The sequence below is a fragment of the Triticum aestivum genome, chromosome 2D, assembly GCF_018294505.1.
Source record: "Triticum aestivum cultivar Chinese Spring chromosome 2D, IWGSC CS RefSeq v2.1, whole genome shotgun sequence".
Taxonomy (NCBI): Eukaryota; Viridiplantae; Streptophyta; class Magnoliopsida; order Poales; family Poaceae; genus Triticum; species Triticum aestivum.
In genome coordinates, this window is record NC_057799.1 from 308,828,327 (window position 1) to 308,853,908 (window position 25,582).

At 48.2% G+C, this 25,582-nt stretch overlaps 2 protein-coding genes and 1 pseudogene across 3 annotated transcripts; 1 reads left to right on the forward strand and 2 right to left on the reverse strand.

The window, feature by feature from the left end:
- Nucleotides 1-7,879: 7,879 nt before the first annotated feature.
- LOC123052871 (probable receptor-like protein kinase At1g30570) lies at nucleotides 7,880-16,696 on the forward strand. Of its 2 annotated transcripts, XR_006425141.1 has the most exons (4): nucleotides 7,880-8,248; nucleotides 8,408-11,091; nucleotides 12,572-12,684; nucleotides 12,880-16,696. XR_006425141.1 is itself a non-coding variant. In XM_044476229.1 (2 exons), the coding sequence occupies exon 2, from the start codon at nucleotides 8,515-8,517 to the stop codon at nucleotides 11,050-11,052; it is 2,538 nt and encodes an 845-aa protein (XP_044332164.1). In that variant the 5' UTR covers nucleotides 7,881-8,248; nucleotides 8,408-8,514; the 3' UTR covers nucleotides 11,053-11,455. The 2 variants fall into 2 exon arrangements, 1 of the variants encoding a protein (XP_044332164.1); XM_044476229.1 differs by lacking the exons at nucleotides 12,572-12,684; nucleotides 12,880-16,696 and having other exon boundaries at nucleotides 7,881-8,248; nucleotides 8,408-11,455.
- LOC123052872 (photosystem II 10 kDa polypeptide, chloroplastic) lies at nucleotides 11,559-12,740 on the reverse strand. Its single transcript, XM_044476230.1, has 5 exons — nucleotides 12,518-12,740; nucleotides 12,304-12,362; nucleotides 12,167-12,222; nucleotides 11,927-11,979; nucleotides 11,559-11,824 (listed from the first exon to the last, which is right to left on the reverse strand). Exons 1-5 carry the CDS (start codon nucleotides 12,672-12,674, stop codon nucleotides 11,730-11,732), a joined length of 420 nt encoding a protein of 139 aa, XP_044332165.1. The 5' UTR covers nucleotides 12,675-12,740; the 3' UTR covers nucleotides 11,559-11,729.
- Nucleotides 16,697-16,814: 118 nt separating the features above from the next.
- LOC123055775 (photosystem II 10 kDa polypeptide, chloroplastic-like) lies at nucleotides 16,815-18,577 on the reverse strand (annotated as a pseudogene).
- Between the last annotated feature and the right edge of the window lie 7,005 nt (nucleotides 18,578-25,582).

Genomic DNA, 25,582 nt, shown 5'->3' on the forward strand with positions numbered 1-25,582 from the left:
TCTCTCACAAGAAAAACATGATCAAACCTTAGTACTCTTTGAGTGTTAATCACATGGCGATGTGAACTAGATTACTGACTCTAGTAAATCCTTTGAGTGTTGGTCACATGACGATGTGAACTATGGGTGTTAATCACATGGTGATGTGAACTATTGGTGTTAAATCACATGGCGATGTGAACTAGATTATTGACTCTAGTGCAAGTGGGAGACTGAAGGAAATATGCCCTAGAGGCAATAATAAAGTTATTATTTATTTCCTTATTTCATGATAAATGTTTATTATTCATGCTAGAATTGTATTAACCGGAAACTTAGTACATGTGTGAATACATAGACAAACAGAGTGTCACTAGTATGCCTCTACTTGACTAGCTCGTTGAATCAAAGATGGTTAGGTTTCCTAGCCATAGACATGAGTTGTCATTTGATTAACGGGATCACATCATTACAGAATGATGTGATTGACTTGACCCATTTCGTTAGCTTAGCACTTGATCGTTTAGTATGTTGCTATTGCTTTCTTCATGACTTATACATGTTCCTATGACTATGAGATTATGCAACTCCCGAATACCAGAGGAACACTTTGTGTGCTACCAAACGTCACAACGTAACTGGGTGATTATAAAGGTGCTCTACAAGTGTCTCCGATGGTGTTTGTTGAGTTGGCATAGATCGAGATTAGGATTTATCACTCCGATTGTCGGAGAGGTATCTCTGGGCCCTCTCGGTAATGCACATCACTATAAGCCTTGCAAGCAATGTGACTAATGAGTTAGTTGCGGAATGATGCATTACGGAACGAGTAAAGAGACTTGCCGGTAACGAGATTGAACTAGGTATTGAGATATCGACGATTGAATCTCGGGCAAGTAACATGCCGATGTCAAAAGGAACAACGTATGTTGTTATGCGGTTTGACCGATAAAGATCTTCGTAGAATATGTAGGAGCCAATATGAGCATCCAGGTTCCGCTATTGGTTATTGACCGGAGACGTGTCTCGGTCATGTCTATATAGTTCTCGAACCCGTAGGGTCCGCACGCTTAACGTTCGGTGACGATTTGTATTATGAGTTTATGTGATTTGATGACCGAAGGTAGTTCAGTGTCCCGGATGAGATCGGGGACATGACGAGGAGTCTCGAAATGGTCAAGACGTAAAGATCGATATATTGGACGACTATATTCAGACATCGGAAAGGTTCCGAGTGATTCAGGTATTTTTCGGAGTACCGGAGAGTTATGAGAATTCGTATTGGGCCTTAATGGGTCATACGGGAAAGGAGAGAAAGGCCTCAAAGGGTGCCCGCACCCCTCCCCATGGACTGGTCCGAATTGGACTAGGGAGGGGGGCGCCCCCTTCCTTCCTTCTCCTTCTCCCTTCCCTTTTTCCTATTCCATGTGGGAGGTGGAATCCTACTAGGACTAGGGGAGTCCTAGTAGGACTCCACACTTGGGCGCGCCCTATGAGGGCCGGCCTCCTCCTCCCTCCATCCTTTATATTCGTGGCCAGGGGGCACCCCATAGACATAACAATTGATCATTGATCTTTTAGCCGTGTGCGGTGCACCCCTCCATCATAATCCACCTCGGTCATATCGTAGCGGTGCTTAGGCGAAGCCCTGCGTCGGTAGCATCATCATCACCGTCACCACACTGTCGTGCTGACGGAACTCTCCCTCGAAGCTCTGCTGGATTGGATTTCGTGGGACGTCATCGAGCTAAATGTGTGCTGAACTTGGAGGTGTCGTACGTTCGGTACTTGGATCGGTCGGATCGTGAAGACGTACGACTACATCAGCCGCGTTGTTCTAACGCTTCCTCTTTCGGTCTACGAGGGTACGTGGACAACACTCTCCCCTCTCCTTGCTATGCATCACCATGGTCTTGCGTGTGCGTAGTAAATTTTTTGAAATTACTACGTTCCCCAACACACCTGGCATGTTAGAAGGTTTCCATGTGAAGATGTCCCAGTTCTCACGGAGGAACTGGATGAGCGCTTCTTCCTATTTGCTGTCGAGCGTCATTGAGATATGAGTCGGAGCAGCATTGGATCGGTCGGGTGAATATGAACTGACTTTGTTTCACCGGACGACTGAAATGCAGAATCTGAGGCAGGCTTCTTGGCCCGCAGCAAATCACTCGGATCTGCATTCTTCTGATATTCCTGCATTTCAACTGCTGCCATCTGTTCATCAACAATTTTCGAGCCCTTCTGAAGGCACTCTTCTGCTTTCTGCCGATTACCAGTAACTGTGATCACACCTCTGGGACCAAGCATCTTCAACTTAAGATAGACATAACACGGTCGAGCCATGAAACGAGCATATGCAGGCCTGCCCAGAATAGCGTGATAAGCACTTTGAAAATCTATCACTTCAAATGTCAACTTTTCCTTACGGTAAGTCTTCGAATCACCGAAAACCACGTCAAGAGTGATCTGACCGAGTGATTCAGCTTTCTTTCCAGGGATAACGCCGTGGAAGCTCATGTTGCTCTCACTAAGCTTGGACATCGGAATGCCCATCCCCTTCAGGGTTTCAGCGTAAAGAATATTTAGACCACTGCCACCATCCATCAACACTTTGGTCAGTCGAGTGCCTCCAACCACTGGGTCGACTACCAACGCTTGCCGCCCTGGAGTGGCAGCGCGTGCTGGGTGATCGGACTGGTCAAATGTGATTGCAGTTTGCGACCACTTCAAATATGTCGTCGTTGCCGAGGCAACCATGTTTACTTCTCTGTTTATGAATTTCAGTCGACTTTTGCTCTCAATGTCAGCAAAAATCACCAAGGTGGAATTGACATTGGGGAAACCATCATCCTCTTGTTTGTCCTCATCCTTATCAGACTCCTTCTCTTTCTCACTGGGTTGTTTCTCTCGGAATTGCTGGATAAGGAGTCGACACTGTCGAGTGGTATGCTTGGGATAAATCAGATTTCCCTCTTCGTCTTTCTTGGTGTGAACGTGACATGACAAATCCAACACATCATTCCCTGCTTGATCTTTCACCTTCTTGGGGGTCCAGAGCCCCTTAGGTTTTCCTTTAAACTTTCCTTGGATCACTGCTGCAGTTTCACCAGGTCCTGCAGGCTCAGCTTTACGTTTCTGTTTCCGATTGGAATTACCTTCTCCGGTGTCTTGGCCGACTGGTTTGCTCTTGCCACTGCGGAGTCGGTCTTCTTCTTCACCATTTGCATACCAAGTGGCTATTTCCATCATTCGGGTCAGGGTCATGTCTCCTGTCCGACCGAATTTTAGGTTAAGCTCACGATACCGAACACCCTCTTTGAAGGCGCATACTGCTTGATGCTGCGACACATTCTCCACTGTGTGATGCAAAGTGGTCCACCTCTGGATGTAATCCCTCAAAGTTTCATTCGGTTTTTGCACACAATGATGTAATTCTGCCAACCCTGCAGGTCATTTGCATGTACCTTCAAACGTTCTGACGAACACTCGCGCTAACTCTTCCCAGCTGAATATACTGCCTGGGGTCAACTGATTCAACCAGGCTCTAGCTGATCCTTCAAGCATCAAGGGGAGGTGCTTCATGGCCACCTCATCTTGCCACCACCGATCTGTGCAGCCACTCGGTAATCCTCAAGCCAAGTGTCAGGCTTGGACTCACCAGTGAACTTGCTAACTCCAGTCACCAACCTGAAGTTGGGAGGAATCTCTGCAGCCCTGATGGCTCTGCTGAAACACTCTGGACCGAAAACATGAACTCTGCTGCCAGTCAGGCGATCTCTGTCAAGTCCCTCTCTGTGTGCTCTGTTCCTGTCGACCAGACCTTGAACGAGAATCGATCTCGCATCCAAACCTGGCTCCCTTGGGTCGACTGGTACCCTTCGTTCACCACTGTGCGGGCACCTGTCATCATATTGCCGAGGCACATGTGATCCACTCCTTGGAGGAGGTGTGGGCACCCGACGGCGGTCATCACGGCCGAGTCGGTGATTATACTGCTCGTGGTTCCGACCTACATACTGATCCTGACGATGCCCATGTCCCTCACGCCGCAGGGGCGATCTTGGGCTGTGGGCTGACTGCACTGTGTTAGCCATCACAGATCTGCTGTGTATTTTGTTACGTGACTGAGATACTGCTGTGTTCTGCTCTCCTGCTGCTCGCAGCAACGCTCTGATTTGCATCAAACCTCTTCCAGCCTCCGACTGAGACGGCTGAATAGACTCTGCTATACGGGCAGCGGCTGTAAGATTTTGAATTGGAGTGCGGTATACCTGTGGTTCAGGCGGAAACAGTTGTCGTTGCCGTCGACTGGACTAAGGGATCTGCCGCCGAGCGCGCTCGTCGAGTGTATGCTGAAGGTTCTCCAGTTGAGTGCGCTCAGCAAAAGTGGCCAGGCGCGCCGCCTCCAAGGCCCGGCCCTCGGAGGTTTCTCCGACGATGGGCGTGTGGAGTGCCTCCACGTTGCGGCGGTGAAGTTCCTCCCTCTGCTATGAGGTGAGGGCTTCGGGATGATACTCCTCATGAACCTGTGACGGATCGCCGCCTCCGTCGACGCGACGAAAACTAGGCGGGCTGCGCGGTGTGTTGACCATCAGGACTTCTGCCGCAGGGTCGCTGCTGTTGCATTCGGACAGGGTCTCAACGGAGCCAGTCGACAGATCGAGCAGGCCGTAGAGAGTTTCGTCAGGCTCGATTGCCGCGACTTGGGGGTGGCCGACTGGCGTGCCACCGTGTGCTTCACCCACCGCTGAAGCCGCGACCGACTAGATCGTTTGTGAGGCGCACAGCGGGGAGCGAAGACACTGCAGGAGCCGACCGATACTGGGTCGACGGCTGCCGCAAAAGGACGCCGCGAACACATGCGCGAAAGTGCGTCACCCTGCGGACGAGGAGCGCCTCGACGTCGAGAGGGGCCTCCTGGAGCCAGGCGGAGTCGTCGGCGACGAAGACGAGCGCACCGAGATGGATCTCGCGGCCCTCAGCCAAACCACCGCCGGAAACACATGATGATGGGAATCGGAAAAATGCAACCTCACCGGAAAGTCGCTAAGACACTTGCCCCACGGTGGGCGCCAACTGTCGTGGTTCTAAGTCTGACACTAGAATAGGGGGTATGTATGGAGAGGCAAGATCCTAGCTACGGTCAAGTTGTGCACGCAAGATTTACGAGTTCAGGCCCTTCGTGGAGGAAGTAACAGCCCTACGTCTCAGTGCCCGGAGGCTCGGTCGATTGGATTATGCGTGGAGTTACAGGGTGTGCGGACCCTTGTGCCAGTGGAGGGGGTGGCTTATATAGAGTGCGCCAGGACCCCAGCCAACCCACGTTACAAGGAGTTCAATGTACATAAAGAGGGAACGTTACTGGTAACGCCATCATTAAAGTCATATAAATGATCATTAAGACTACGGAGTGAACACCCGACCGTTGTCATTCAGAGTGACTTTAGATCTTATGTTCTTCGAGTGGTTTCTGGTATGGTCGAATGAATATATCTTGGTCGAATGGAATTGGGTTATCCGGATGAACCCTCAGTCGAGTGGGTTGCGTCCTGTGGTGATTTCAGTCGGTAGAATCTGCTGCCCTTTGAATGTCCTTGACTGCAGGGCAATGTCCTTGGGTAGGGTGCTTAGATCAGGTCTATTGCCCTACCCTAGGTACATGTTATCATCAACGGACGCGCGTGCGCTCGCCTACTCCTGTCCCCGGGCCCGCTGGTCTGTGGCACATTGGCCTCCCGTCTCACCCCCCGGCCAACAAGCAACCCTCACCCGCCTCCTCCGTCGCCGACGCCGCCACCCATTTTTTCGGCGACTCTTCCAGCTGTCGCCGCCTCCACATCCGCCCAGCAACGCCGCCCCTCCCTCCCCGTCGCCCTCCGCCGCCGTTTTGCCGCCGGGGAGCAAACTGCTTCCCACCGCCGCTTCCCACACCGCACAGCCGCCCGCGACCAAGAAGCCACCTCGCCGCCCCTGCCACATCCGGCCGGCACGCTCGTCGGACGCCGTCACACTCGTCAGACGCCGGCAGGGTAGCTAGATGGTCAGTGGGCGCCGCGACTCCCCTCGCCGGCCGTCTCCTTCGTCGACGCCCGCAAGCTGTTCGACAGTTTGCCAAGGTACGAAATGGACTCCGCCGACGAGTTCTTTTTCCACAATTTCCTTTGCGACTCCGACGATTCATCGTCCGACGACGAGGAGGAGATATTGGCTGTCGTGTTGGTCCATCACCACCTCAACAGCCAGCGGCCGTTGTTCTGTGGCTCCATTCCGGGCCACCTTCGAGCATTGAATCGCAACCGAGAGAGCGGGCATTTCCTTCTCTGGAAGGACTATTTTGATACAACAAACCCGTTGTTCAAACATCACAAATTCCACCACCGGTTCCGTAAGAGTAGGCATGTTTTCAACCGTATTAGAGAGGGAGTGGTCGGCTATGATGACTACTTCGAGTGCAAAGAGGATGCCGTCGGCAAGATTGGTTTCTCCTCTTATCAGAAATGCACCGCCGCCATCCGAATGCTTGCATACGGAGTGCCCGGTGATCTCATTGACGAGTACGTCCGTATGAGCGAGTCTACATGCCTAGAGTCCCTGTATAAGTTCTGCAAGGCTGTTATTGCTGTGTTTGGCCCTGAGTACTTGAGAGAGCCGACAGCTGAAGATACAGCCCGTTTGTTGGCGATGAATGCCAGCAGGGGCTTTCCGGGGATGCTTGGCAGCATAGACTGCATGCACTGGGAGTGGAAGACATGCCCTTCTGCTTGGCAAGGGCAGTATAAGGGACATGTCAGGGCTTGCACTGTCATACTAGAGGCCGTGGCGTCTCAAGATCTCTGGATCTGGCACTATTTCTTTGGCATGGCTGGATCACACAATGATATCAACGTGCTTCAGCGCTCGCTGGTGTTTGCTAGGCTTGCCGAAGGCAACAGCCCACCGGTGAACTTTACTGTCAACGGCCACAACTACGATAAAGGGTACTATCTGGGTGACGGTATCTATCCTCAGTGAACCACTATTGTCAAGACAATACCCAGCCCTGTCGGGGAGAAAAGGAAAAGATTTGCCCAAGAGCAAGAGAGTGCTAGGAAGGATGTCGAGCGTGCCTTTGGTGTTTTGCAATCTCGATGGGGCATCGTTCGGTATCCTGCTAATACTTGGAGCACGCAGAAATTGTGGGAGGTGATGATTGCTTGTGTGATCATGCACAATATGGTCGTAGAAGACGAGCGCTCGGAACGTCTGTACGATCAAGGCTTTCAGTTTCAGGGTGAGAATGTTGTGCCTGAGCATGGAGTAGCGGCAACATTTGAGCAGTTCACTCAATTTCATGAAGACATGCGTGATTGGGAAACTCACGTGCAACTGCAAAATGATTTGGTTGAGCATATGTGGGCTCATGTTGGCAACCAATAGATGTATCTTCTTTTATTCGTTTGCAAAACTATGTGAAACATTTTTATTTGTATTTGGCTTGTAAAACTATACTATTTATTTGGGCGGCCAGACTAAACATTTTCATTTGACAATATGTTGAATGCAAATCAATATACATATGGGTCGGCGCGTTGGGCACACTGCCAACCCAAATGCAAAACTGAGCGGACGCCGGGCGGACGGCCGACCCAAACGGACAAAAAGCGGACAAATGCGCCGTCCGTTTGGGTCGACCCGTTGGGTTGCTCTTAGAAAAAAAAAACAGAAAAGAAAAAGGAGTTTGTTTGTGCAAAGTAGAGAGCAAAAAGGTGAGCAACAGCCAAGAGACGGTGCAAAATGGCAGTGCCCAGTGGTACTGGTATGGGTCCCAGCTAGCCAGTGCAGTGCATCATCATCATCCAGCTAATAACAGCAGCTTTGTTTTGGTGAGCTCAGTTTCAAAAATAGCCCCACAGGTCATGTGGGAGCTAGCCGAATCCACACAAGAATCGCAATCCCCACCTCCTCCTGAGAGCAGATAGATACCTCTCCCTGTCCGTGTCTCCTCTCCAGGTCCAGGACAGGATTAATCAATGAATCAATCAGCTGCAGGCCTGCGCCTGATTTCCCATTATACTAATGCTATTAGCGGCAAGGCAACCGTTTGGTTTGGGGCCTCTTCCCTCCCTCCGAAGCTAGCTTAGCTTAAACAGAACAGGACGGCTTGCCATTTGTCCCTCTCTGGGCTTGGAGCTTTCCTTCTTCTTCCGGCGCTAGCTGCTCTTGATTTGCTTTGCTTTGCTGGGGGAGAGAGAGCGCTCTCCAGATCGAGCAACAACCCACGACTCCTCAGGTCAGTGGAGCCTTTCTTTCTTTCTCGCCTTCTCGCCTTCAGGTTCCTGAGAGCCGTGTTCTTGTTCTTGTTCTCTTACGCTAAATCTCTGGCCATCTGTAGCCTTATTATCACTCTAGGTTAATTACTTACCAATGCGGTTCTGCTTGGCGCTCGCAGGTTGCGGTTCCACGACGGACGAGCAAAAAAAATAAAATAAAAACTGGTGACCTGAGTAGGGTTTATCCGCTCCAAATTGCGGCGGCGGAGGGTCGTCCAGGGGAGAGATGAAATCCTCCGCCAATTTCCTGTCGATCCTGGTGCTGCTGGTGTTCCTGGCCGCGGAGAATGCGCGGGCGCAGCCCCAGCCGATCCTCATAAACTGCGGCTCGGATTCCACCACCAGCGTCGATGCCAGGACATGGATTGGGGATTCTTCCCCTTCCAACAACTTCACGCTCAGCTTCCCCGGGGCCATCGCCTCGGCGGCTCCGGCTCCGGCTCCGGGAGTTGATGGAGAACAAGACCCGTACGGAGATTTGTACAAGACCGCCCGTGTCTTCAACGCCTCCTCCAGCTACAGGCTCGCCGTCGCCCCCGGGAGCTACTTCCTCCGCCTCCATTTCAGCCAGCAGTTCGCCAATCTCGGCGCCCAGGAGCCCATCTTCAGTGTCGCGGCAAATGGCCTGAGGCTGCTCTCCAAGTTCAGCGTCCACGGAGAGATTTCTTGGAGGGATTCTCAGATCAACTCAACGAGCAGCGTCATCGTCAAGGAGTACCTTCTCAATGTCACTTCTGGTAAACTGGGCATTGAGTTCACCCCCGATGAAGGGTCCTTCGCCTTCATCAATGCCATGGAGGTTCTACCTGTGTCTGGCACCTCAATTTTTGATTCAGTCAACAAGGTGGATGCTCATGGGTTGAAAGGCCCTTTTAGCCTCGACGGCGACGGGATCGAGACCATGTACAGGCTGTGTGTGGGATGCATCGATGTACTGCCGAGGAAAGAGGATCCAGGATTGTGGAGGAGGTGGGATAAAGATGAGCATTTCATATTCTCTCTCAACGCCGCGAATTCCATCTTCAACTCTTCCAACATAAGTTATGTGTCTGCTGATGATCCCACAGTAGCCCCTTTGAGGCTCTATCAGAGTGCAAGGGTGCCAACAGAGAGTTCGGTCTTGGGAAAGAAGTTCAATGTCTCATGGAGCTTTAACATTGACCCTGGCTTTGATTACTTGGTCCGGCTGCATTTCTGCGAGCTGCAGTATGACAAGGCTGAGCAACGCAAGTTCAAGATTTACATAAACAACAAGACCGCTGCAGAGAGCTATGATGTGTTTGCCAGAGCTGGGGGCAAGAACAAGGCCTTTTATGAAGACTTCCTTGATGCTGCCTCACCTCAGATGGACACTCTTTGGGTTCAGCTGGGGGCTGAGTCTTCAGCAGGTTCCGCGGCTGCTGATGCTCTTCTCAATGGCATGGAGATCTTTAAGGTCAGCCGGGAAGGAAATCTTGCCCATCCAACCGTCAGGATTGGAGGCATCAGTGGTGGTGCAAGCAAACCAAAACGGAGCCCCAAGTGGGTGCTAATTGGTACTGCTTCCGGTCTGATAATTTTTATCGCAATTGCTGGTGGTCTTTATTTTGGTTTCAATCTGCGACGGAAGAAAAATAGTTCAGCCAGCAAAGCCAAGGACAATCTCCATGGTGCTACACATACGCGTTCTCCCACTCTTCGCACAGCTGGGGCATTTGGGAGCAACAGGATGGGCAGGCGGTTCACCATTGCAGAAATCAGAACAGCCACCGTGAACTTTGATGAGTCCTTGGTGATTGGGGTTGGAGGCTTTGGCAAGGTCTACAAGGGTATAATGGAGGATGGCACTCGGGTGGCAATTAAGAGGGGGCATACAGATTCTCACCAGGGTCAGGGTGTGAAGGAATTCGAAACTGAGATCGAGATGCTCTCAAGGTTGCGGCACCGGCACCTTGTGCCCTTGATTGGCTATTGTGATGAGCAAAACGAGATGGTCTTAGTTTATGAGCACATGGCAAATGGCACATTAAGGAGCCATCTTTATGGAAGTGACCTTCCTGCTCTTACATGGAAGCAAAGGCTTGAAATATGTATCGGCGCAGCACGAGGGCTTCACTACCTTCACACCGGGCTTGACAGGGGTATAATCCACAGGGATGTCAAGACTACCAACATTTTGTTAGACGACAACCTTGTTGCCAAGATGGCAGATTTTGGCATCTCAAAAGATGGTCCAGCTTTAGATCATACTCATGTTAGTACTGCTGTCAAAGGGAGTTTTGGTTACCTCGATCCAGAGTACTATAGGAGACAGCAGTTAACGCCAAGTTCAGATGTGTACTCTTTTGGTGTCGTGCTGTTTGAAGTGCTGTGTGCTCGACCAGTCATAAATCCAACCCTGCCAAGAGACCAAATAAACCTTGCTGACTGGGCTCTGAACAGGCAAAGGCACAGGTTACTTGAGACCATAATCGACCTTCGATTGGATGGAAATTACACACTGGCGTCCGTCAAGAAATCCAGCAAGATAGCAGAAAAATGCCTGGCAGATGAGGGGGTGAACCGGCCTTCGATGGGCGAAGTCCTCTGGCACCTAGAGAGTGCTTTGCAGTTGGAACAAGGTCATCCGCAAAGCACAAATGCTGATGGTTGTTCAGACCCTCAACTGAAGCCTTCTGATGTACCTACCCGTGTGGCGTGCATCAAAGAAGATGAGCAATCCACTCGTCCAGGCTCCCACAATTCAGATGGGCAAGTTGTTGATGTCAAGATTGAGGTGCCATGATACAGAAGGGCTTTCGAAGTTTCAAGCAAAATGAATAGGGTGGGTGTCCAGCTAACAACATGCTTAGGTGCATGTCACTTGTAGTACTGTAACGCCATATGTCGAGGTCCCTACAATATACTGAAATTCTTTTGGTACAGTAGAGCAAAAATATTTCTGTTTTGCTAACAGCCTCTTGCAGAAATGTAGGGAAAGGCTGCGTACAATAGACCCAAAATGGTCGGACCCTTCCCCAGACCCTGCGCAAGCGGGGGCTACATGCACTGGGGCTGCCCCTTTTTTAGTGCAAAAAAATGGTTTATGATGTCAATTTGATTGATTCTTTGTAACACGCTGGAACCAAATGCTATGCAGAGCATTAGCGGAGACGTGCTAAGAGAAAACAAATTGAACAATTTCCTCATGAGCTGTCCCATATTTCAGTTATGTCATGTTCAGCTATTTTGTTCAAGTCAGACTCTGTGCACTCATATCCACTGCCTTGTTAGCTGAAGGCGTAGCATTTTGCTGATTATTTAGTCTTTATTACATCAATTGCACAACATATAAGACCATTATTTGCATATCGGAGACTTATTGCTTTTGGTAATTAAGTATAGGGATATATGTGTCCGAATATCTACCCTAGATGATGTAAATCCTTGCATGGTACATAATCTGGTTTACGGTACCAAGCTTCAAGAAGCCAAAGCACTAGTATTGTAAACAAGCAGAGCACCACCCAGCAGAATTCCAGCAAGAGTAGCCACCCAGAGCAACAACCCTGTCTTTCCTGCATAAACCAAGGCATGAATGTTATTTCTTTCCCAAAGAAAAGAGGCAACTGAAGCGAGAGCTTTAAGATCATTGTTTCCGGATAGTTGTGTGTGCTTACCTCCCGCGTAGTAGTCACCACTTGGAGACCATTCTTCTGGGTTATATATTGGGCTACAATAAAGACATCACAAATATCATAAATGCAATGAAAACTGAGGGCAGTAGATGAATTCTGAATGCTATTATTTTCACTGTTTCATCCTGCCAGTGCAGTAGCTGGGCATCTTCTTGACTTTTTTATCATCTAATTTCTAAACAGTACAGCCTGCTTTTTTTTTTATTGAGGTGAATGTTCTACCTGTACCCATCAACATTTGCTCCATACTTGCTGGCAAACTGGTAGACGCCCTTCCCCTGATAAAAATGTGCAATATTAAGTGATGAATAATGATACTTATTAGTAAGAAAACACATTTCTTCAGCCTGAAAACTAACCTTGGCTGGCCTTCCAGATGCATCAACACCATCTTTCAGTTCCAATCCTCCCCCGGGCCCTAGATGTTAAGAAAGCACAATTTCATAGCTTTTGTAGGATATACTCAGCTATATTGATAAACAAAACAAATGCTATCCAATAGGCCAGTAATAGTTCCTTTTTATTCCTAGAAATTCCGTATAACAGAAGGTGGATTTTATAGCATGTACTGACCGAAAGGCTGAGAAGTCTGAACTTTCTTTGCCTTTTTGGACATTACTCTGAAAGATGATGATCGTGCTGAAGGCTGGATGCGCTGGAGCTGCGACTGCCCAGAAAATGGCGATGGAGATGATTTCAGAGCCATAGAAGCCATGATTGAGGTCGCCATGCGAATAACAGTAAGCTCTCGCTCTTCCTTTTTGCTGCTAGTCTAATTTGCTTTGCTAAATCGTGTGCAATACTTGCCTTAAATACAAGAAAACAGGTTGGATGTAGCAGCATGTGATTAAGCTTAGTTTGACAAGTGTCAGTTGATGTGTGGTGCCAATGGGCTCATGGATCACTACCGTCTGACTAGTCGTTGTTCTTCACAGGATCAACTGAAGATGATAGAACTTGAAGGAAACATCTAGGTGGTGACAGTATAGTCCTGAGAGTTCCGCTTCCATCTTCACTGACAGAGATATGTAGTTTGTTCGTTTGTGAATAATTTCATATCGTTCGAGTTTCAGATAACTTATCGTCAACTGTGCCATAATAATCCGAATATTTTTTTAATATATGTAGAAGAAGATTATCCTTTGCATCTTTTTAGGGCTCTCTCCGGCTAGACTGTTCCATCTTGGACAGCATTTGTAAATTAAAACAATGTCTTTCTTAGAATTATTTCGTGAAAACCTATCTTTGTTAGTATTGTAAGCCTTTTTCGTCATATCTAGTGTCGTTAATGGCTTAAGGCTGCAACGTTTAGTTGCAGAAACAATGCCATAAATATAGTAAATACTTCTTTTTCTATTGGGTGCGGAGGACATGTACTTTCTTGATGTGCACAATGCTTTATGACCATATATAGTTTTGATAGAGGGCTATGCCAAATAGCAGAACCCTGCTCAAACAACTACAGTGTTGTTATAGCCAGCAATTTAAAACATTGAATATTTTTTTCCGAAAAGGAGGATAACCCCGGCCTCTGCATCAGAACGATGCATGCAGCCATATATTATTAATAATGCAAAATTCAGCAGTCGAACACAATCGACCCGGAAATAAAGCGGAAAACGAACCCTGAGGCCGTATACCTCGCGACAGTAACTCCCCAGATAGCCACCAACCCTATGATACAAGACACAACAGAAACGAAAAATACACAACTCCTAGGCTACGCCTTCAAGAAGGAATGTGAGTCCACCACAAGGTTGAACTCCGGATTCTCATCCCCAAAGCCAAGCTTCAATCCACCATCTTCAGCAAGGACACGACACAGGCGCGCGCCGACATAGCCCGATCAGAGATCTTGTATTTCCACCGGAGTGCATAAACTCGTCATTGAAGCCATCTGTATCATTCGCCCTTATCCGTCTACCGACACCTCGGTAGCCGGATACCTCTGGAGGAGACAACGGAAGACAAAGTCGTCCCATACCGCCTGCCTCCCGCTATTGTCGCACCACCTTCGACCCAACAACAACAGGCTAAACATGACACCTCCGCCAGAGCCACCGTGCATCACCTGCCGGTAGCAGGCATGACTTGACGTCTCTGTATAAGACGTTGTGCGTAGCATCCGCCGGTAGCGCATCCACCGGTGGCTTCACCTGCCGAAGTCAGGCACCGCCCGACAACTCCGAAAGAGGCACATGTGTCACCTGCCGAGCCGCATCGAACTCGATCTGTTGATGGAAGGGACGTCCCTACCGCCACCAGCCTCAGAAGGCCGTCACCACCTCGAGATCCAGACTCCGAGTCGCCTACACGACCCCGGAGTCCGCCACTGTTGATGAAGAGGGGCCGCCGCCCCGATTCTGGGTGCTACAGTGAGCACCCACCGTTGCGCCAGCCGCTCGTCGCCCATACAACGGCAACCGCCGCCCGTGATACCGCATCAAGCGCCATCGACGCCGGAGGAAGCTTCGGCCGCCACGCGCGTCCTGCGACGAGCCCGGGCACGGGATCCCAATATCCGCCACCACCGGCGCCGCCATAAGGACCCACCTCCTGGCCCGTCATCCCCGGTGGAGGGGACACCGCCACCACCATGGACGGATTTGAGCTAGGCGTCGCCGCCGCCACCGCCATCGGCCACGCCTAGCCCCACCTCCATCCTCAGGCCACGCACATCCGAACTCCACCCGCGCCACCAAGAACCACCGCCGGGTGCCGCCGCACCGCCGTGGATTGAGGGAGAGGCCGCCCCCACCGGATCCAGTGCCCTCGTCGCAGATCTGGGAGAAGGAGGAACAACCCTCCGCCACCGCTGGCCAACGCACGGGCTTAGTCCCGCGCCAACCCCAGGCGGCGACGGAGGGGGGGGGAGATCGAGAGGGTCGATGGCGGCTGGGCTGTCACCTCTCGTGTCGCCCGCTAGGGGGGTGACGCGAGAGGGTCGATAGGATTGTGATGTACTGCCTTAAAACGTTGAATATGATACTTGTTGAGTGCTTTGTAATATCCAGCAATTATATGCAATATATGGTTTTTTTAAAGGAGGATTACCCTCAGCCTCTGCATCTGGGCGATGCATGCAACCATTTTATTAATTATTCACAAAGACCTTACAAAGTAGTACATCAGTCTGTCCGAGCCACTATCTTAGCAACAATTGTCGCTATTCCTAACCACTTGATGAAGGGTGCCGATAGTCCGAGCCTAATATCAAACAAACATTGCACCAAAGCCTAACATCTAAAGCCGGAGGCCCCAACCGAGCCACATACTGGGTTTGGGGTACAAACCGGTCCAACGCACTCTCATGTGTCGTCGCCGCCGTCTTCCACCAATCTATCTTCACAACAGAAGCTAACACACTGAGCTTGCCAGGCCTCTCTGCCATCAACGCCACCATGACGCCAGACAGCGTCCTCCTGCGCGAGTCCATCTTCGCGCATCAGACACCGAATCTCCACTGCGCCATGCCGCCGAGATCCGCCGCCATCAATGAGTAAGATGAAGCACTGCTCCACCAAAGAAGTCGTCCACTGGTCCCTTGAGCCCGTGTACACCTCCAAGAATGACGCCCCCAAGGGGGAAACGACGCCAGAGAGCCGTCGTCATCCGATCTACTGATCTAGGGTTTCCTCGGAGATAGTGGATAGAGGTATGGAGCTTCTCCACGGCAATGCCTTCAAGAAGGTAATGACACAAAACAGTGCCGCCATCATTGGCTTGGCAACAAGCCGAGAACGAGGTTTTCACCCGGATCCGCTCGACGAACCTCCGTCTCGCATCATGCGCATAGACCACCACCGATCTCCGCAGCCGCGGAGCGAGCAAGCCACTCTGGCCAGATCAAATCTGACCGGAGGGCCAACCACGCCCGCAGCAGACCAGCCCACCAAAGCCCTCCATGTCGCCGTCGATCCGAGATGTCGTAGCGCCGCGACTAGATGCAGCAGCTCCACCACTAGTCATCCGCCACCGCTCGCTGCCGGGAGCGAGCCACCGCTGCGGAGGCTCGGATCTAGGGGCGCACTTCCGCTTGCCCGGGTGCCCCGCGCCACCCTCGTGCACGAGAAGGAGATGCTCCTCCACCACCGCCGTCAGCCGCCCGGGCTTAGCCCGGGGGCTTCCTCCAGCGGCGGCGGATGGGAGGGGTGGGATGGGGATAGCCCGGCGGCTAAGGTTGGGGCCCCTCGGCCGCCCGCGCGGGGGGCGGCGGAGGGGAGGGATGGGATGGGAAATATGTATCGTCTTTATCTTCATCTTTTCTTGCAGAATTAAACTCTGTTAAACTCTATGATGACTCAAGTGCCATTGTAGAACTTGATAACATTTGTGAGAGAGCTTGGCACTGAAACTTTAATCACGCTTGCACCATGCTGCTTAGAACATTACTAATTAATTATGGGCATTTACTGATTTGCGGGTAGTGATATTTGCATCCATTACATATGTCGTGACGGTTATAATCCGCACTACATATACACATCGTTTGGTGCATAGCTTGGTTTGCTGCACGTAGGCTTCAGGAAGCCAAGGCACTAGTATTGTAGACAAGAAGAGCACCGCCCAGCAGAATTCCAGCAAGAGCCCAGAGAAACAGCCCTGTCTTTCCTGTATAGCATAAATCAAGATAGTAAAAAAGGTCAAAATTAATGAATTTAAGATACAGTAAACATTTTATGATGCGCTTAAAAGAAACGCCAGTCTACGCGTACCTCCAACATAAACGTCACCGCTTGGAGACCATTCTTCTGGTGTATATATAGGGCTGCAACGCAGTAAGAACCACATAAGATGTTTTTGTTTTTTGAAAGAGATGTCTGAATTATGTTTTTACTGATAAAAACTGTAGGTTTGGGTTTGCGTGTTTTTACCTGTACCCATCAACATTTGCTCCATACTTGTCGGCAAACTGGTAAACACCCTTCCCCTTTTTAAATTGGGAAGTTATTTAGCGATGCACAGCAGTGATAATTTTGTCAGGTCTACTTTCTTGAGCTTATGACTGAACTTGGCTACCCTTCCAGACGCATCGACGCCTTCCTTGAACACCACTCCACCACCAGGCCCGACAAGTTGACACACACACAAATTCATGCGAAGCTAGTTCTCAACTCTGAATATTACAGCATAGGGTTGGACAGTCTGGACCTTCTTGGCCTTCTTGGCCACTATGAGCAACGACGGCCTCGGCCTCGCCGATGGTCGCACGCCTCGAAGCTTGGATCATTGTAACAGAGGAGAGGGAGATGGTTTCAGAGCCAAAGGTGCCATGACAGAGGCAGACATGTTGTTTGTGCAACACTCGCTCACTCACTCTCTTTGAGTTTAACTTGGTTTCTCCCACGGCTAATGCATGGTTTAAATACAGAGGGGGCTGAGAGTGACAGGGATTTGACGGTCTATTTTTAGACCGGACGGTGGCTATAATGGTGTGCCATGATCACGTGAACAACCCTTGTCTCTTGCTTGGCTGATTAGAAACGGCGCACTTATGAAATCTGGAATGGATAAGTACCCGGGGTTTCGCCTTCCTTTTATAGTTCCCTGGTGGAGAAATTTCAGGTCAGGTGTTCCCTCACAGGTCAATTTCGAGGGGGCCACTTTGGATCATCTCATCTTTAACAGTAACATCAGAATATGGCAATGCTATTTGTAAGCCAAAGTGGTTTGTCAAAAATTATTTACAAGCAAGGCTTACGTGGTGTCCAAAAAACTGAATGCCCATGCATCCAGATGGTGTGAAAATTCTGAAGGTCCACGCATCCAGATGGCCGAAAGACGAAATGATCACCCAAGACGTAAAATGCTACTCTCAACATAGCATTCATATAAAGATATTTTAGTATATCCAAATACTTACAAAGTTCTCTCAACATGGAAGCATGTCACCTCATCATGCAACATGCATGAAAGGGACTCACCTCAACATGCAAACATGGATGATAATTTAAATTCTATTGTGCTGTTTATATTCATTAAATATTTTACATATTTATAGTAATCTTTTCTTTTTGCGGGTACATCATCTATATAGTAATCAAACACAACAAATCATTTGTATTGTCAGTTTTCATTGAAACATATCACAAAACATTCCTGAAACAATGTGCGGGGTATTATCTACATAGTAACATATGTTTGTGCATGCAAAAGAAAAATACATTCATATTACTTAACCAAGGAATTTATTGTTGTTCTTGTCTTCTTCTTGATCCTTGAGGCATAGTTGAATCAGAAAAGGACACAACTAACTATTGAATTACCTTATACAGTAGGTTGTATATATTGGTATATCTTTAGAACTGAGAGCTTCGTAACATAATTGGGTACAAGTTAAGGCATCTTCAACACAAATCCCTACTCTAGCATCAGATGTCTATGATGAACGGCCCGGACACATTTAGGTCTCCAACGTGGACCTCTATTCCGCCCCGAGGCAGTCGGGAGGCCTGCATCGACAGAGCGTGGAAGGGACTAGCACCACCCATTTTGTTGGTTAGGTCTCCTGCCTCTTGCTGGCAGACAACGAGCTTGGGGTCAGCTTCGTGAGTCAGGTGCTGGTATTGCGGCCAGCTTGGGGTCGACGGCGGTGTGTTCTTCTTTCTCATGTGTTACTCTTCGGTTGCCCATCGCGTGGTGCATGCTCAAGGCCCTCCCATGGTTGTTGTGTTGCGGCGAGCATTGAACTCTTGGTGTTGTCTCGGTTCACCTTTGCCCATGATGGCGCAATGATGCTTCCCCAACTTGCTAAACGTTTTGACTTCCTCTGGCGGAGCTACCAGTCAAGGTTCTGAAGGAAATATGCCCTAGAGGCCATAATAAAGTTGTTGTTTATATTTTCTTATATCATGATAAATGTTTATTATTCATGCTAGAATTGTATTAACCGGAAACTTAGTACATGTGTGAATACATAGACAAAACAGAGTGTCCCTAGTATGCCTCTACTTGACTAGCTCGTTAATCGAAGATGGTTAAGTTTCCTAACCATAGACATGTGTTGTCATTTGATGAACGGGATCACATCATTAGAGAATGATGTGATGGACAAGAACCATCCGTTTAGCTTAGCATAATGATCGTTAAGTTTTATTGCTATTGCTTTCATCATGACTTATACATGTTCCTCTGACTATGAGATTATGCAACTCCCGAATACCGGAGGAACACCTTGTGTGCTATCAAACGTCACAACATAACTTGGTGATTATAAAGATGCTCTACAGGTGTCTCCGATGGTGTTTGTTGAGTTGACATAGATCGAGATTAGGATTTATCACTCTGTGTATCAGAGAGGTATCTCTGGGCCCTCTCGGTAATGCACATCACTACGAGCCTTGCAAGCAATGTGACTAATGAGTTAGTTACGGGATGATGCATTACGGAACGAGTAAAGAGACTTGCCATTAACGAGATTGAACTAGGTATGATGATACCGACGATCAAATCTCGGGCAAGTAACATACCGATGACAAAGGGAATGACGTATGTTGTTATGCGGTTTGACCGATAAAGATCTTCGTAGAATATGTAGGAGCCAATATGAGCATCCAGGTTCCGCTATTGGTTATTGACCGGAGATGTGTCTCGGTCATGTCTACATAGTTCTCGAACCCGTAGGGTCCGCACGCTTAACGTTCGATGACGATTTGTATTATGAGTTATGTGATTTGATGACCGAAGTTTGTTCGGAGTCCCGGATGAGATCACGGACATGACGAGGAGTCTCGAAATGGTCGAGAGGTAAAGGTTGATATATTGGAAGGTTATATACGGACATCGGAATGGTTCCGACAAGGTTCGGGGATTTTTCGGAGTACCGGGAGGCTATCGGAACCCCCCGGGATAGTTATTGGGCCTAATGGGCCATAGTGGAGGAGAGGAGGGAGGCCACAGGAGGTGGGGCGCGCCCCCTTGCCCCAATCCGTATTGGACAAGGGGAGGGGGTGCGGCCCCCCTCTTTCCTTCTCCCTCTCCCTCCTTTCCCCTTTCCCCTCTCCGTTGGAAGGAAGGGGGGCGAATCCTACTAGGTTTGGAGTCCTAGAAGGACTCCCCCCTTGGCGCGCCTTCCCCTTGGTCGGCCTCCTCCTCCCCCCTCCTTTATATACGTGAGCAAAGGGGCACCCCAAAGAACAACAGACAACCTCTTAGCCGTGTGCGGTGCCCCCTCCACAGTTTAACACCTCGGTCATATCATCGTAGTGCTTAGGCGAAGCCCTGCGCCGGTAACTTCATCATCACCATCGCCACACCGTCGTGCTGACGGAACTCTCCCTCGATCCTCTACTGGATCAAGAGCTCGAGGGACGTCATCGTGCTGAACGTGTGCTGAACACGGAGGTGCCGTACGTTCGGTACTTGGATCGGTTGGATCCTGAATACGTTTGACTACATCAACCGTGTTACTAAACGCTTCCGCTTTCGGTCTACGAGGGTACGTGGACACACTCTCCTGTCTCGTTGCTATGCATCTCCTAGATAGATCTTGCGTGATCGTAGGATTTTTTTTTGAAATACTGCGTTTCCCAACAGTGGCAGTCGAGCGAGGTCTATGGGTAGATGTTATATGCACGAGTAGAACAGAATGAGTTGTGGGCGATAATAGTCATACTGCTTACCACCAACGTCTTACTTTGATTCGGCGGTATTGTTGGATGAAACGGCCCAGACCGACATTACATGACCGCGTTCATGACACTGGTTCTATCGACGTGCTTCACACACAGGTGGCTGGCGGGTGTCTGTTTTTCCAACTTTAGTTGAATCGAGTGTGACTACGGCCGGTCCTTGTTGAAGGTTAAAACAGCACACTTGACACAAAATCGTTGTGGTTTTGATGTGTAGGTAAGAACGGTTCTTGCTAGAAGCCCGTAGCAGCCACGTAAAACATGCAACAACAAAGTAGAGGATGTCTAACTTTTTTTTGTAGGGCATGTTGTGATCCGATATGGTCAAGACGCGATGAGATATAAATTGTTGTATGAGATGATCATGTTTTGTAACGTAGTTATCGGCAACTGGCAGGAGCCATATGGTTGTCGCTTTATTGTATGCAATGCAATCGCCCTGTAATTGCTTTACTTTATCACTAAGCGGTAGCGATAGTCGTAGAAGCAATAGTTGGCGAGACGACAACGATGCTACGATGGAGATCAAGGTGTCGCGCCGGTGACGATGGTAATCATGACGGTGCTTTGGAGATGGAGATCAAAGGCACAAGATGATGATGGCCATATCATATCACTTATATTGATTGCATGTGATGTTTATCCTTTATGCATCTTATTCTGCTTTGATTGACGATAGCATTATAAGATGATCTCTCACTAAATTTCAAGGTATAAGTGTTCTCCCTGAGTATGCACCGTTGCGAAAGTTCGTCGTGCCGAGACACCACGTGATGATCGGGTGTGATAAGCTCCACGTTCACATACAATGGGTGCAAGCCAGTTTTGCATGTGCTGAATACTCTGGTTAAACTTGACGAGCCTAGCATATGCAGATATGGCCTCGGAACACTGAGATCGAAAGGTCGAACGTGAATCATATAGTAGATATGATCAACATAGAGATGTTCACCATTGAAAACTACTCCATCTCACGTGATGATCGGACATGGTTTAGTTGATATGGATCACGTGATCATTTAGATGACTAGAGGGATGTCTATCTAAGTGGGAGTTCTTAAGTAATATGATTAATTGAACTTTAATTTATCATGAACTTAGTCCTGATAGTATTTGCATATCTATGTTGTAGATCAATAGCTTGCGATGTAGCTCCCCGTTTAGTTTTTGATATGTTCCTAGAGAAAACTAAGTTGAAAGATGATGGTAGCAATGATGCGGACTGGGTCCGTGATCTGAGGATTATCCTCATTGCTACATAGAAGAATTATGTCTTTGATGCACCGCTAGGTGACAGGCCTATTCCAGGAGCAGATACAGACGTTATGAACGTTTGACAAGGTCGGTATGATGACTACTTGATAGTTTGGTGCACCATGCTTTACGGCTTACAACCGGGACTTCAAAAATGTTTTGAACGCCATGGAGCATATGAGATGTTCCAAGAGCTGAAAATGATATTTCAGACTCATGCCCGTGTTAAGAGGTATGAGACCTGTGAGAAGTACTTTGCCTACAAGATGAAGGAGAATAGCTCAGCTAGTGAGCATGTGCTCAGAATGTCTGGGTATTACAATCGCTTGAATTAAGTGGGAGTTAATCTTCCAGATAAGATAGTGATTAACAGAGTTCTCTAGTCACTATCACAAAGTTACTAGAACTTCGTGATGAACTATAATATGAAAGGGATGATGAAATTGATTCCCAAGCTCTTCGCGATGATGAAATCAGCGATGGTAGAAATCAAGAAATAGCATCAAGTGTTGATGGTTAACAAGACCACTAGTTTCAAGAAAAGGGGCAAGGGAAAGAAAGGGAACTTCAAAAATGGAAAGCAAGTTGTCACTCACGTGAAGAAGCCCAAAGTTAGACCCAAGCCTGAAATTGAGTGATTCTACTTCGAAGGAAATGGTCACTGGAAGCGGAACTGCCCCAAATACTTGGCGGATAAGAAGGATGGCAAAGTGAACAAAGGTATATTTGATATACATGTTATTGATGTGTACTTTACTAATGTTCATAGTAGCTCCTCGGTATTTGATACCGGTTCAAGTTGCAAAGATTTGTAACTCGAAAGAGGAGTTGCAAAATGAACAGATACTAGTTGAGGGAGAGGTGACGATGTGTGTTGGAAGTGATTCCAAGGTTGATAAGAACACCATCGCACACTCCCTTTACCTTCGCTATTAGTGTTGAACCTAAAATAAAATGTTATTTGGTGTTTGCGTTAAGCATAATATGATTGGATCATGTTTATTGCAATACGATTATTCATTTAAGTCAAAGAATAATTGTTATTCTGTTTACATGAATAAAACCTTATGTGGTCATACACCCAAGGTGAATGGTTTATTGAATCTCGATCGTAGTGATACACATATTCATAATATTGATGCCAAAAGATGCAAAGTTGACAATGATAGTGCAACATACTAGTGGCACTACCGTTTAGGTCATATTGGTGTAAAGCGCATGAAAAGCTCCATGCGGATAGACTTTTGGAATCACTTGATTATGAATCATTTGATGCTTGCGAACCATGCCTCATGAGCAAGATAACTAAGACTCCGTTCTCCGGAACAATGGAGCGAGCCACTGACTTATTGGAAATAATACATACCAATGTATGCGGTTCGATGAGTGTTGAGGCTCGCGGCAGGTATCGTTATTTTCTGACCTTCACAGATGATTTGAGCAGATATGGGTATATCTACTTAATGAAATACAAGTCTGAAACATTTGAAAAGTTCAAAGAATTTCAGAGTGAAGTTGAGAATCATCGTAACAAGAAAAATAAAGTTTCTACGATCTGATCGCAGAGGCGAATATTTGAGTTACGAGTTTGGCCTTCATTTAAAACAATGTGGAATAGTTTCACAACTCACGCCACCTGGAACACCACAGCGTAATGGTGTGTCCGAACATCGTAACCATACTTTATTAGATATGATGCGATCTATGATGTCTCTTACCAATTTACCACTATCGTTTTGGGGTTATGCATTAGAGACAGTTGCATTCACGTTAAATAGGGCACCATCTAAATCCATTGAGACGACACCATATGAACTGTGGTTTGGCAAGAAACCTAAGTTGTCGTTTCTTAAAGTTTGGGGCTGCGATGCTTATGTGAAAAAAATTTAACCTGATAAGTTCGAACCCAAATTGGAGAAATGTGTCTTCATAGGATACCCAAAGGAGACTGTTGGGTACACCTTCTGTTGGGGAACGTAGTATTTCAAAGATTTGCCTATGATCACACAAGATCTATCTAGGAGAAGTATAGCAACGAGCGGGGAGAGTGTGTCCACGTACCCTCGTAGACCGAAAGCGGAAGCGTTTAGTAACGCGGTTGATGTAGTCGAACGTCTTCGCGAATCCAACTGATCCAAGTACTGACCGCACAGCACCTCCGCGATCTGCACACGTTCAGCTCGGTGACGTCCCTCGAACTCTTGATCCAGTTGAGGCCGAGGGAGAGTTTCGTCAGCACGACGGCGTGGTGACGGTGATGATGAAGTTACCGGCGCAGGGCTTCACCTAAGCACTATGACGATATGACCGAGGTGTGTAATTGTGGAGGGGGGCACCGCACACGGCTAAAAGATCAACTTGTGTGTCTATGGGGTACCCCCTGGCCACGTATATAAAGGAGGGGAGGCAAGAGGTGGCCGGACCTAGGGAGGCGCGCCAGGTGTGGGGAATCCTACTAGGACTCCCCAGTCCAAGTAGGATTCCTCCTCTTTCCTATTCGGAGTAGGAGAGAAGGAAAGAGAGGGAGAGGAAGAAGGAAAGGGGGCCGCGCCCCCACCCCTTGTCCAATTCGGTTTGGGCAGGGGGGAGGCGCGCGCCACCTCTTGGCCCTTCTCCCCTCTCTCCACTAAAGCCCAATAAGGCCCATCACTTCTCCCAGTGAATTCCCGTAACTCCCTGGTACTTCGAAAAATACCCGAATCACTCGGAACCTTTCCGATGTCCGAATATAGCCTTCGGATATATCGATCTTTACGTCTCAACCATTTCGAGACTCCTCGTCATGTCCGTGATCTCATCTGGGACTCCAAGCAACCTTCGGTACATCAAATCACATAACTCATAATACCAATCGTCATCGAACGTTAAGCGTGCGGACCCTACGGGTTCGAGAACCATGTAGACATGACCGAGACACATCTCCGGTCAATAACCAATAGCGGAACGTGGATGCTCATATTGGCTCCTACATATTCTACGAAGATCTTTATCGGTCAAACCACATAACAACATACGTTGTTCCCTTTGTCATCGGTATGTTACTTGCCCGAGATTCGATCGTCGGTATCATCATACCTAGTTCAATCTCGTTACCAGGAAGTCTCTTTACTCATTTCGTAATGCATCATCCCATAACTAACTCATTACCGAGAGGGCCCAGAGATACCTCTCCGATACACAGAGTGACAAATCCTAATCTCGATCTTTGCCAACCCAACAAACACCTTTGGAGACATCTGTAGAGCATATTTATAATCACCCAGTTATGTTGTGACGTTTGATAGCACACAAGGTGTTCCTCCGGTATTCGGGAGTCATAATCTCATAGTCAGAGGAACATGTATAAGTCATGAAGAAAACAATAGCAATAAAACTTAACGATCATAATGCTAAGCTAACGGATGGGTCTTGTCCATCACATCATTCTCTAATGATGTGATCCCGTTCATCAAATGAAAACACATGTCTATGGTCAGGAAACATAACCATCTTTGATTAACGAGCTAGTCAAGTAGAGGCATACTAGGGACAGTCTGTTTTGTCTATTTATTCACACATGTACTAAGTTTCCGGTTAATACAATTCTAGCATGAATAATAAACATTTGTCATGATATAAGGAAATATAAATAACAACTTTATTATTGCCTCTAGGGCATATTTCCTTCAGTCTCCCACTTGCACTAGAGTCAATAATCTAGTTCACATCGTCATGTGATTTCACACCAATAGTTCACATCTTTATGTGATTAGTT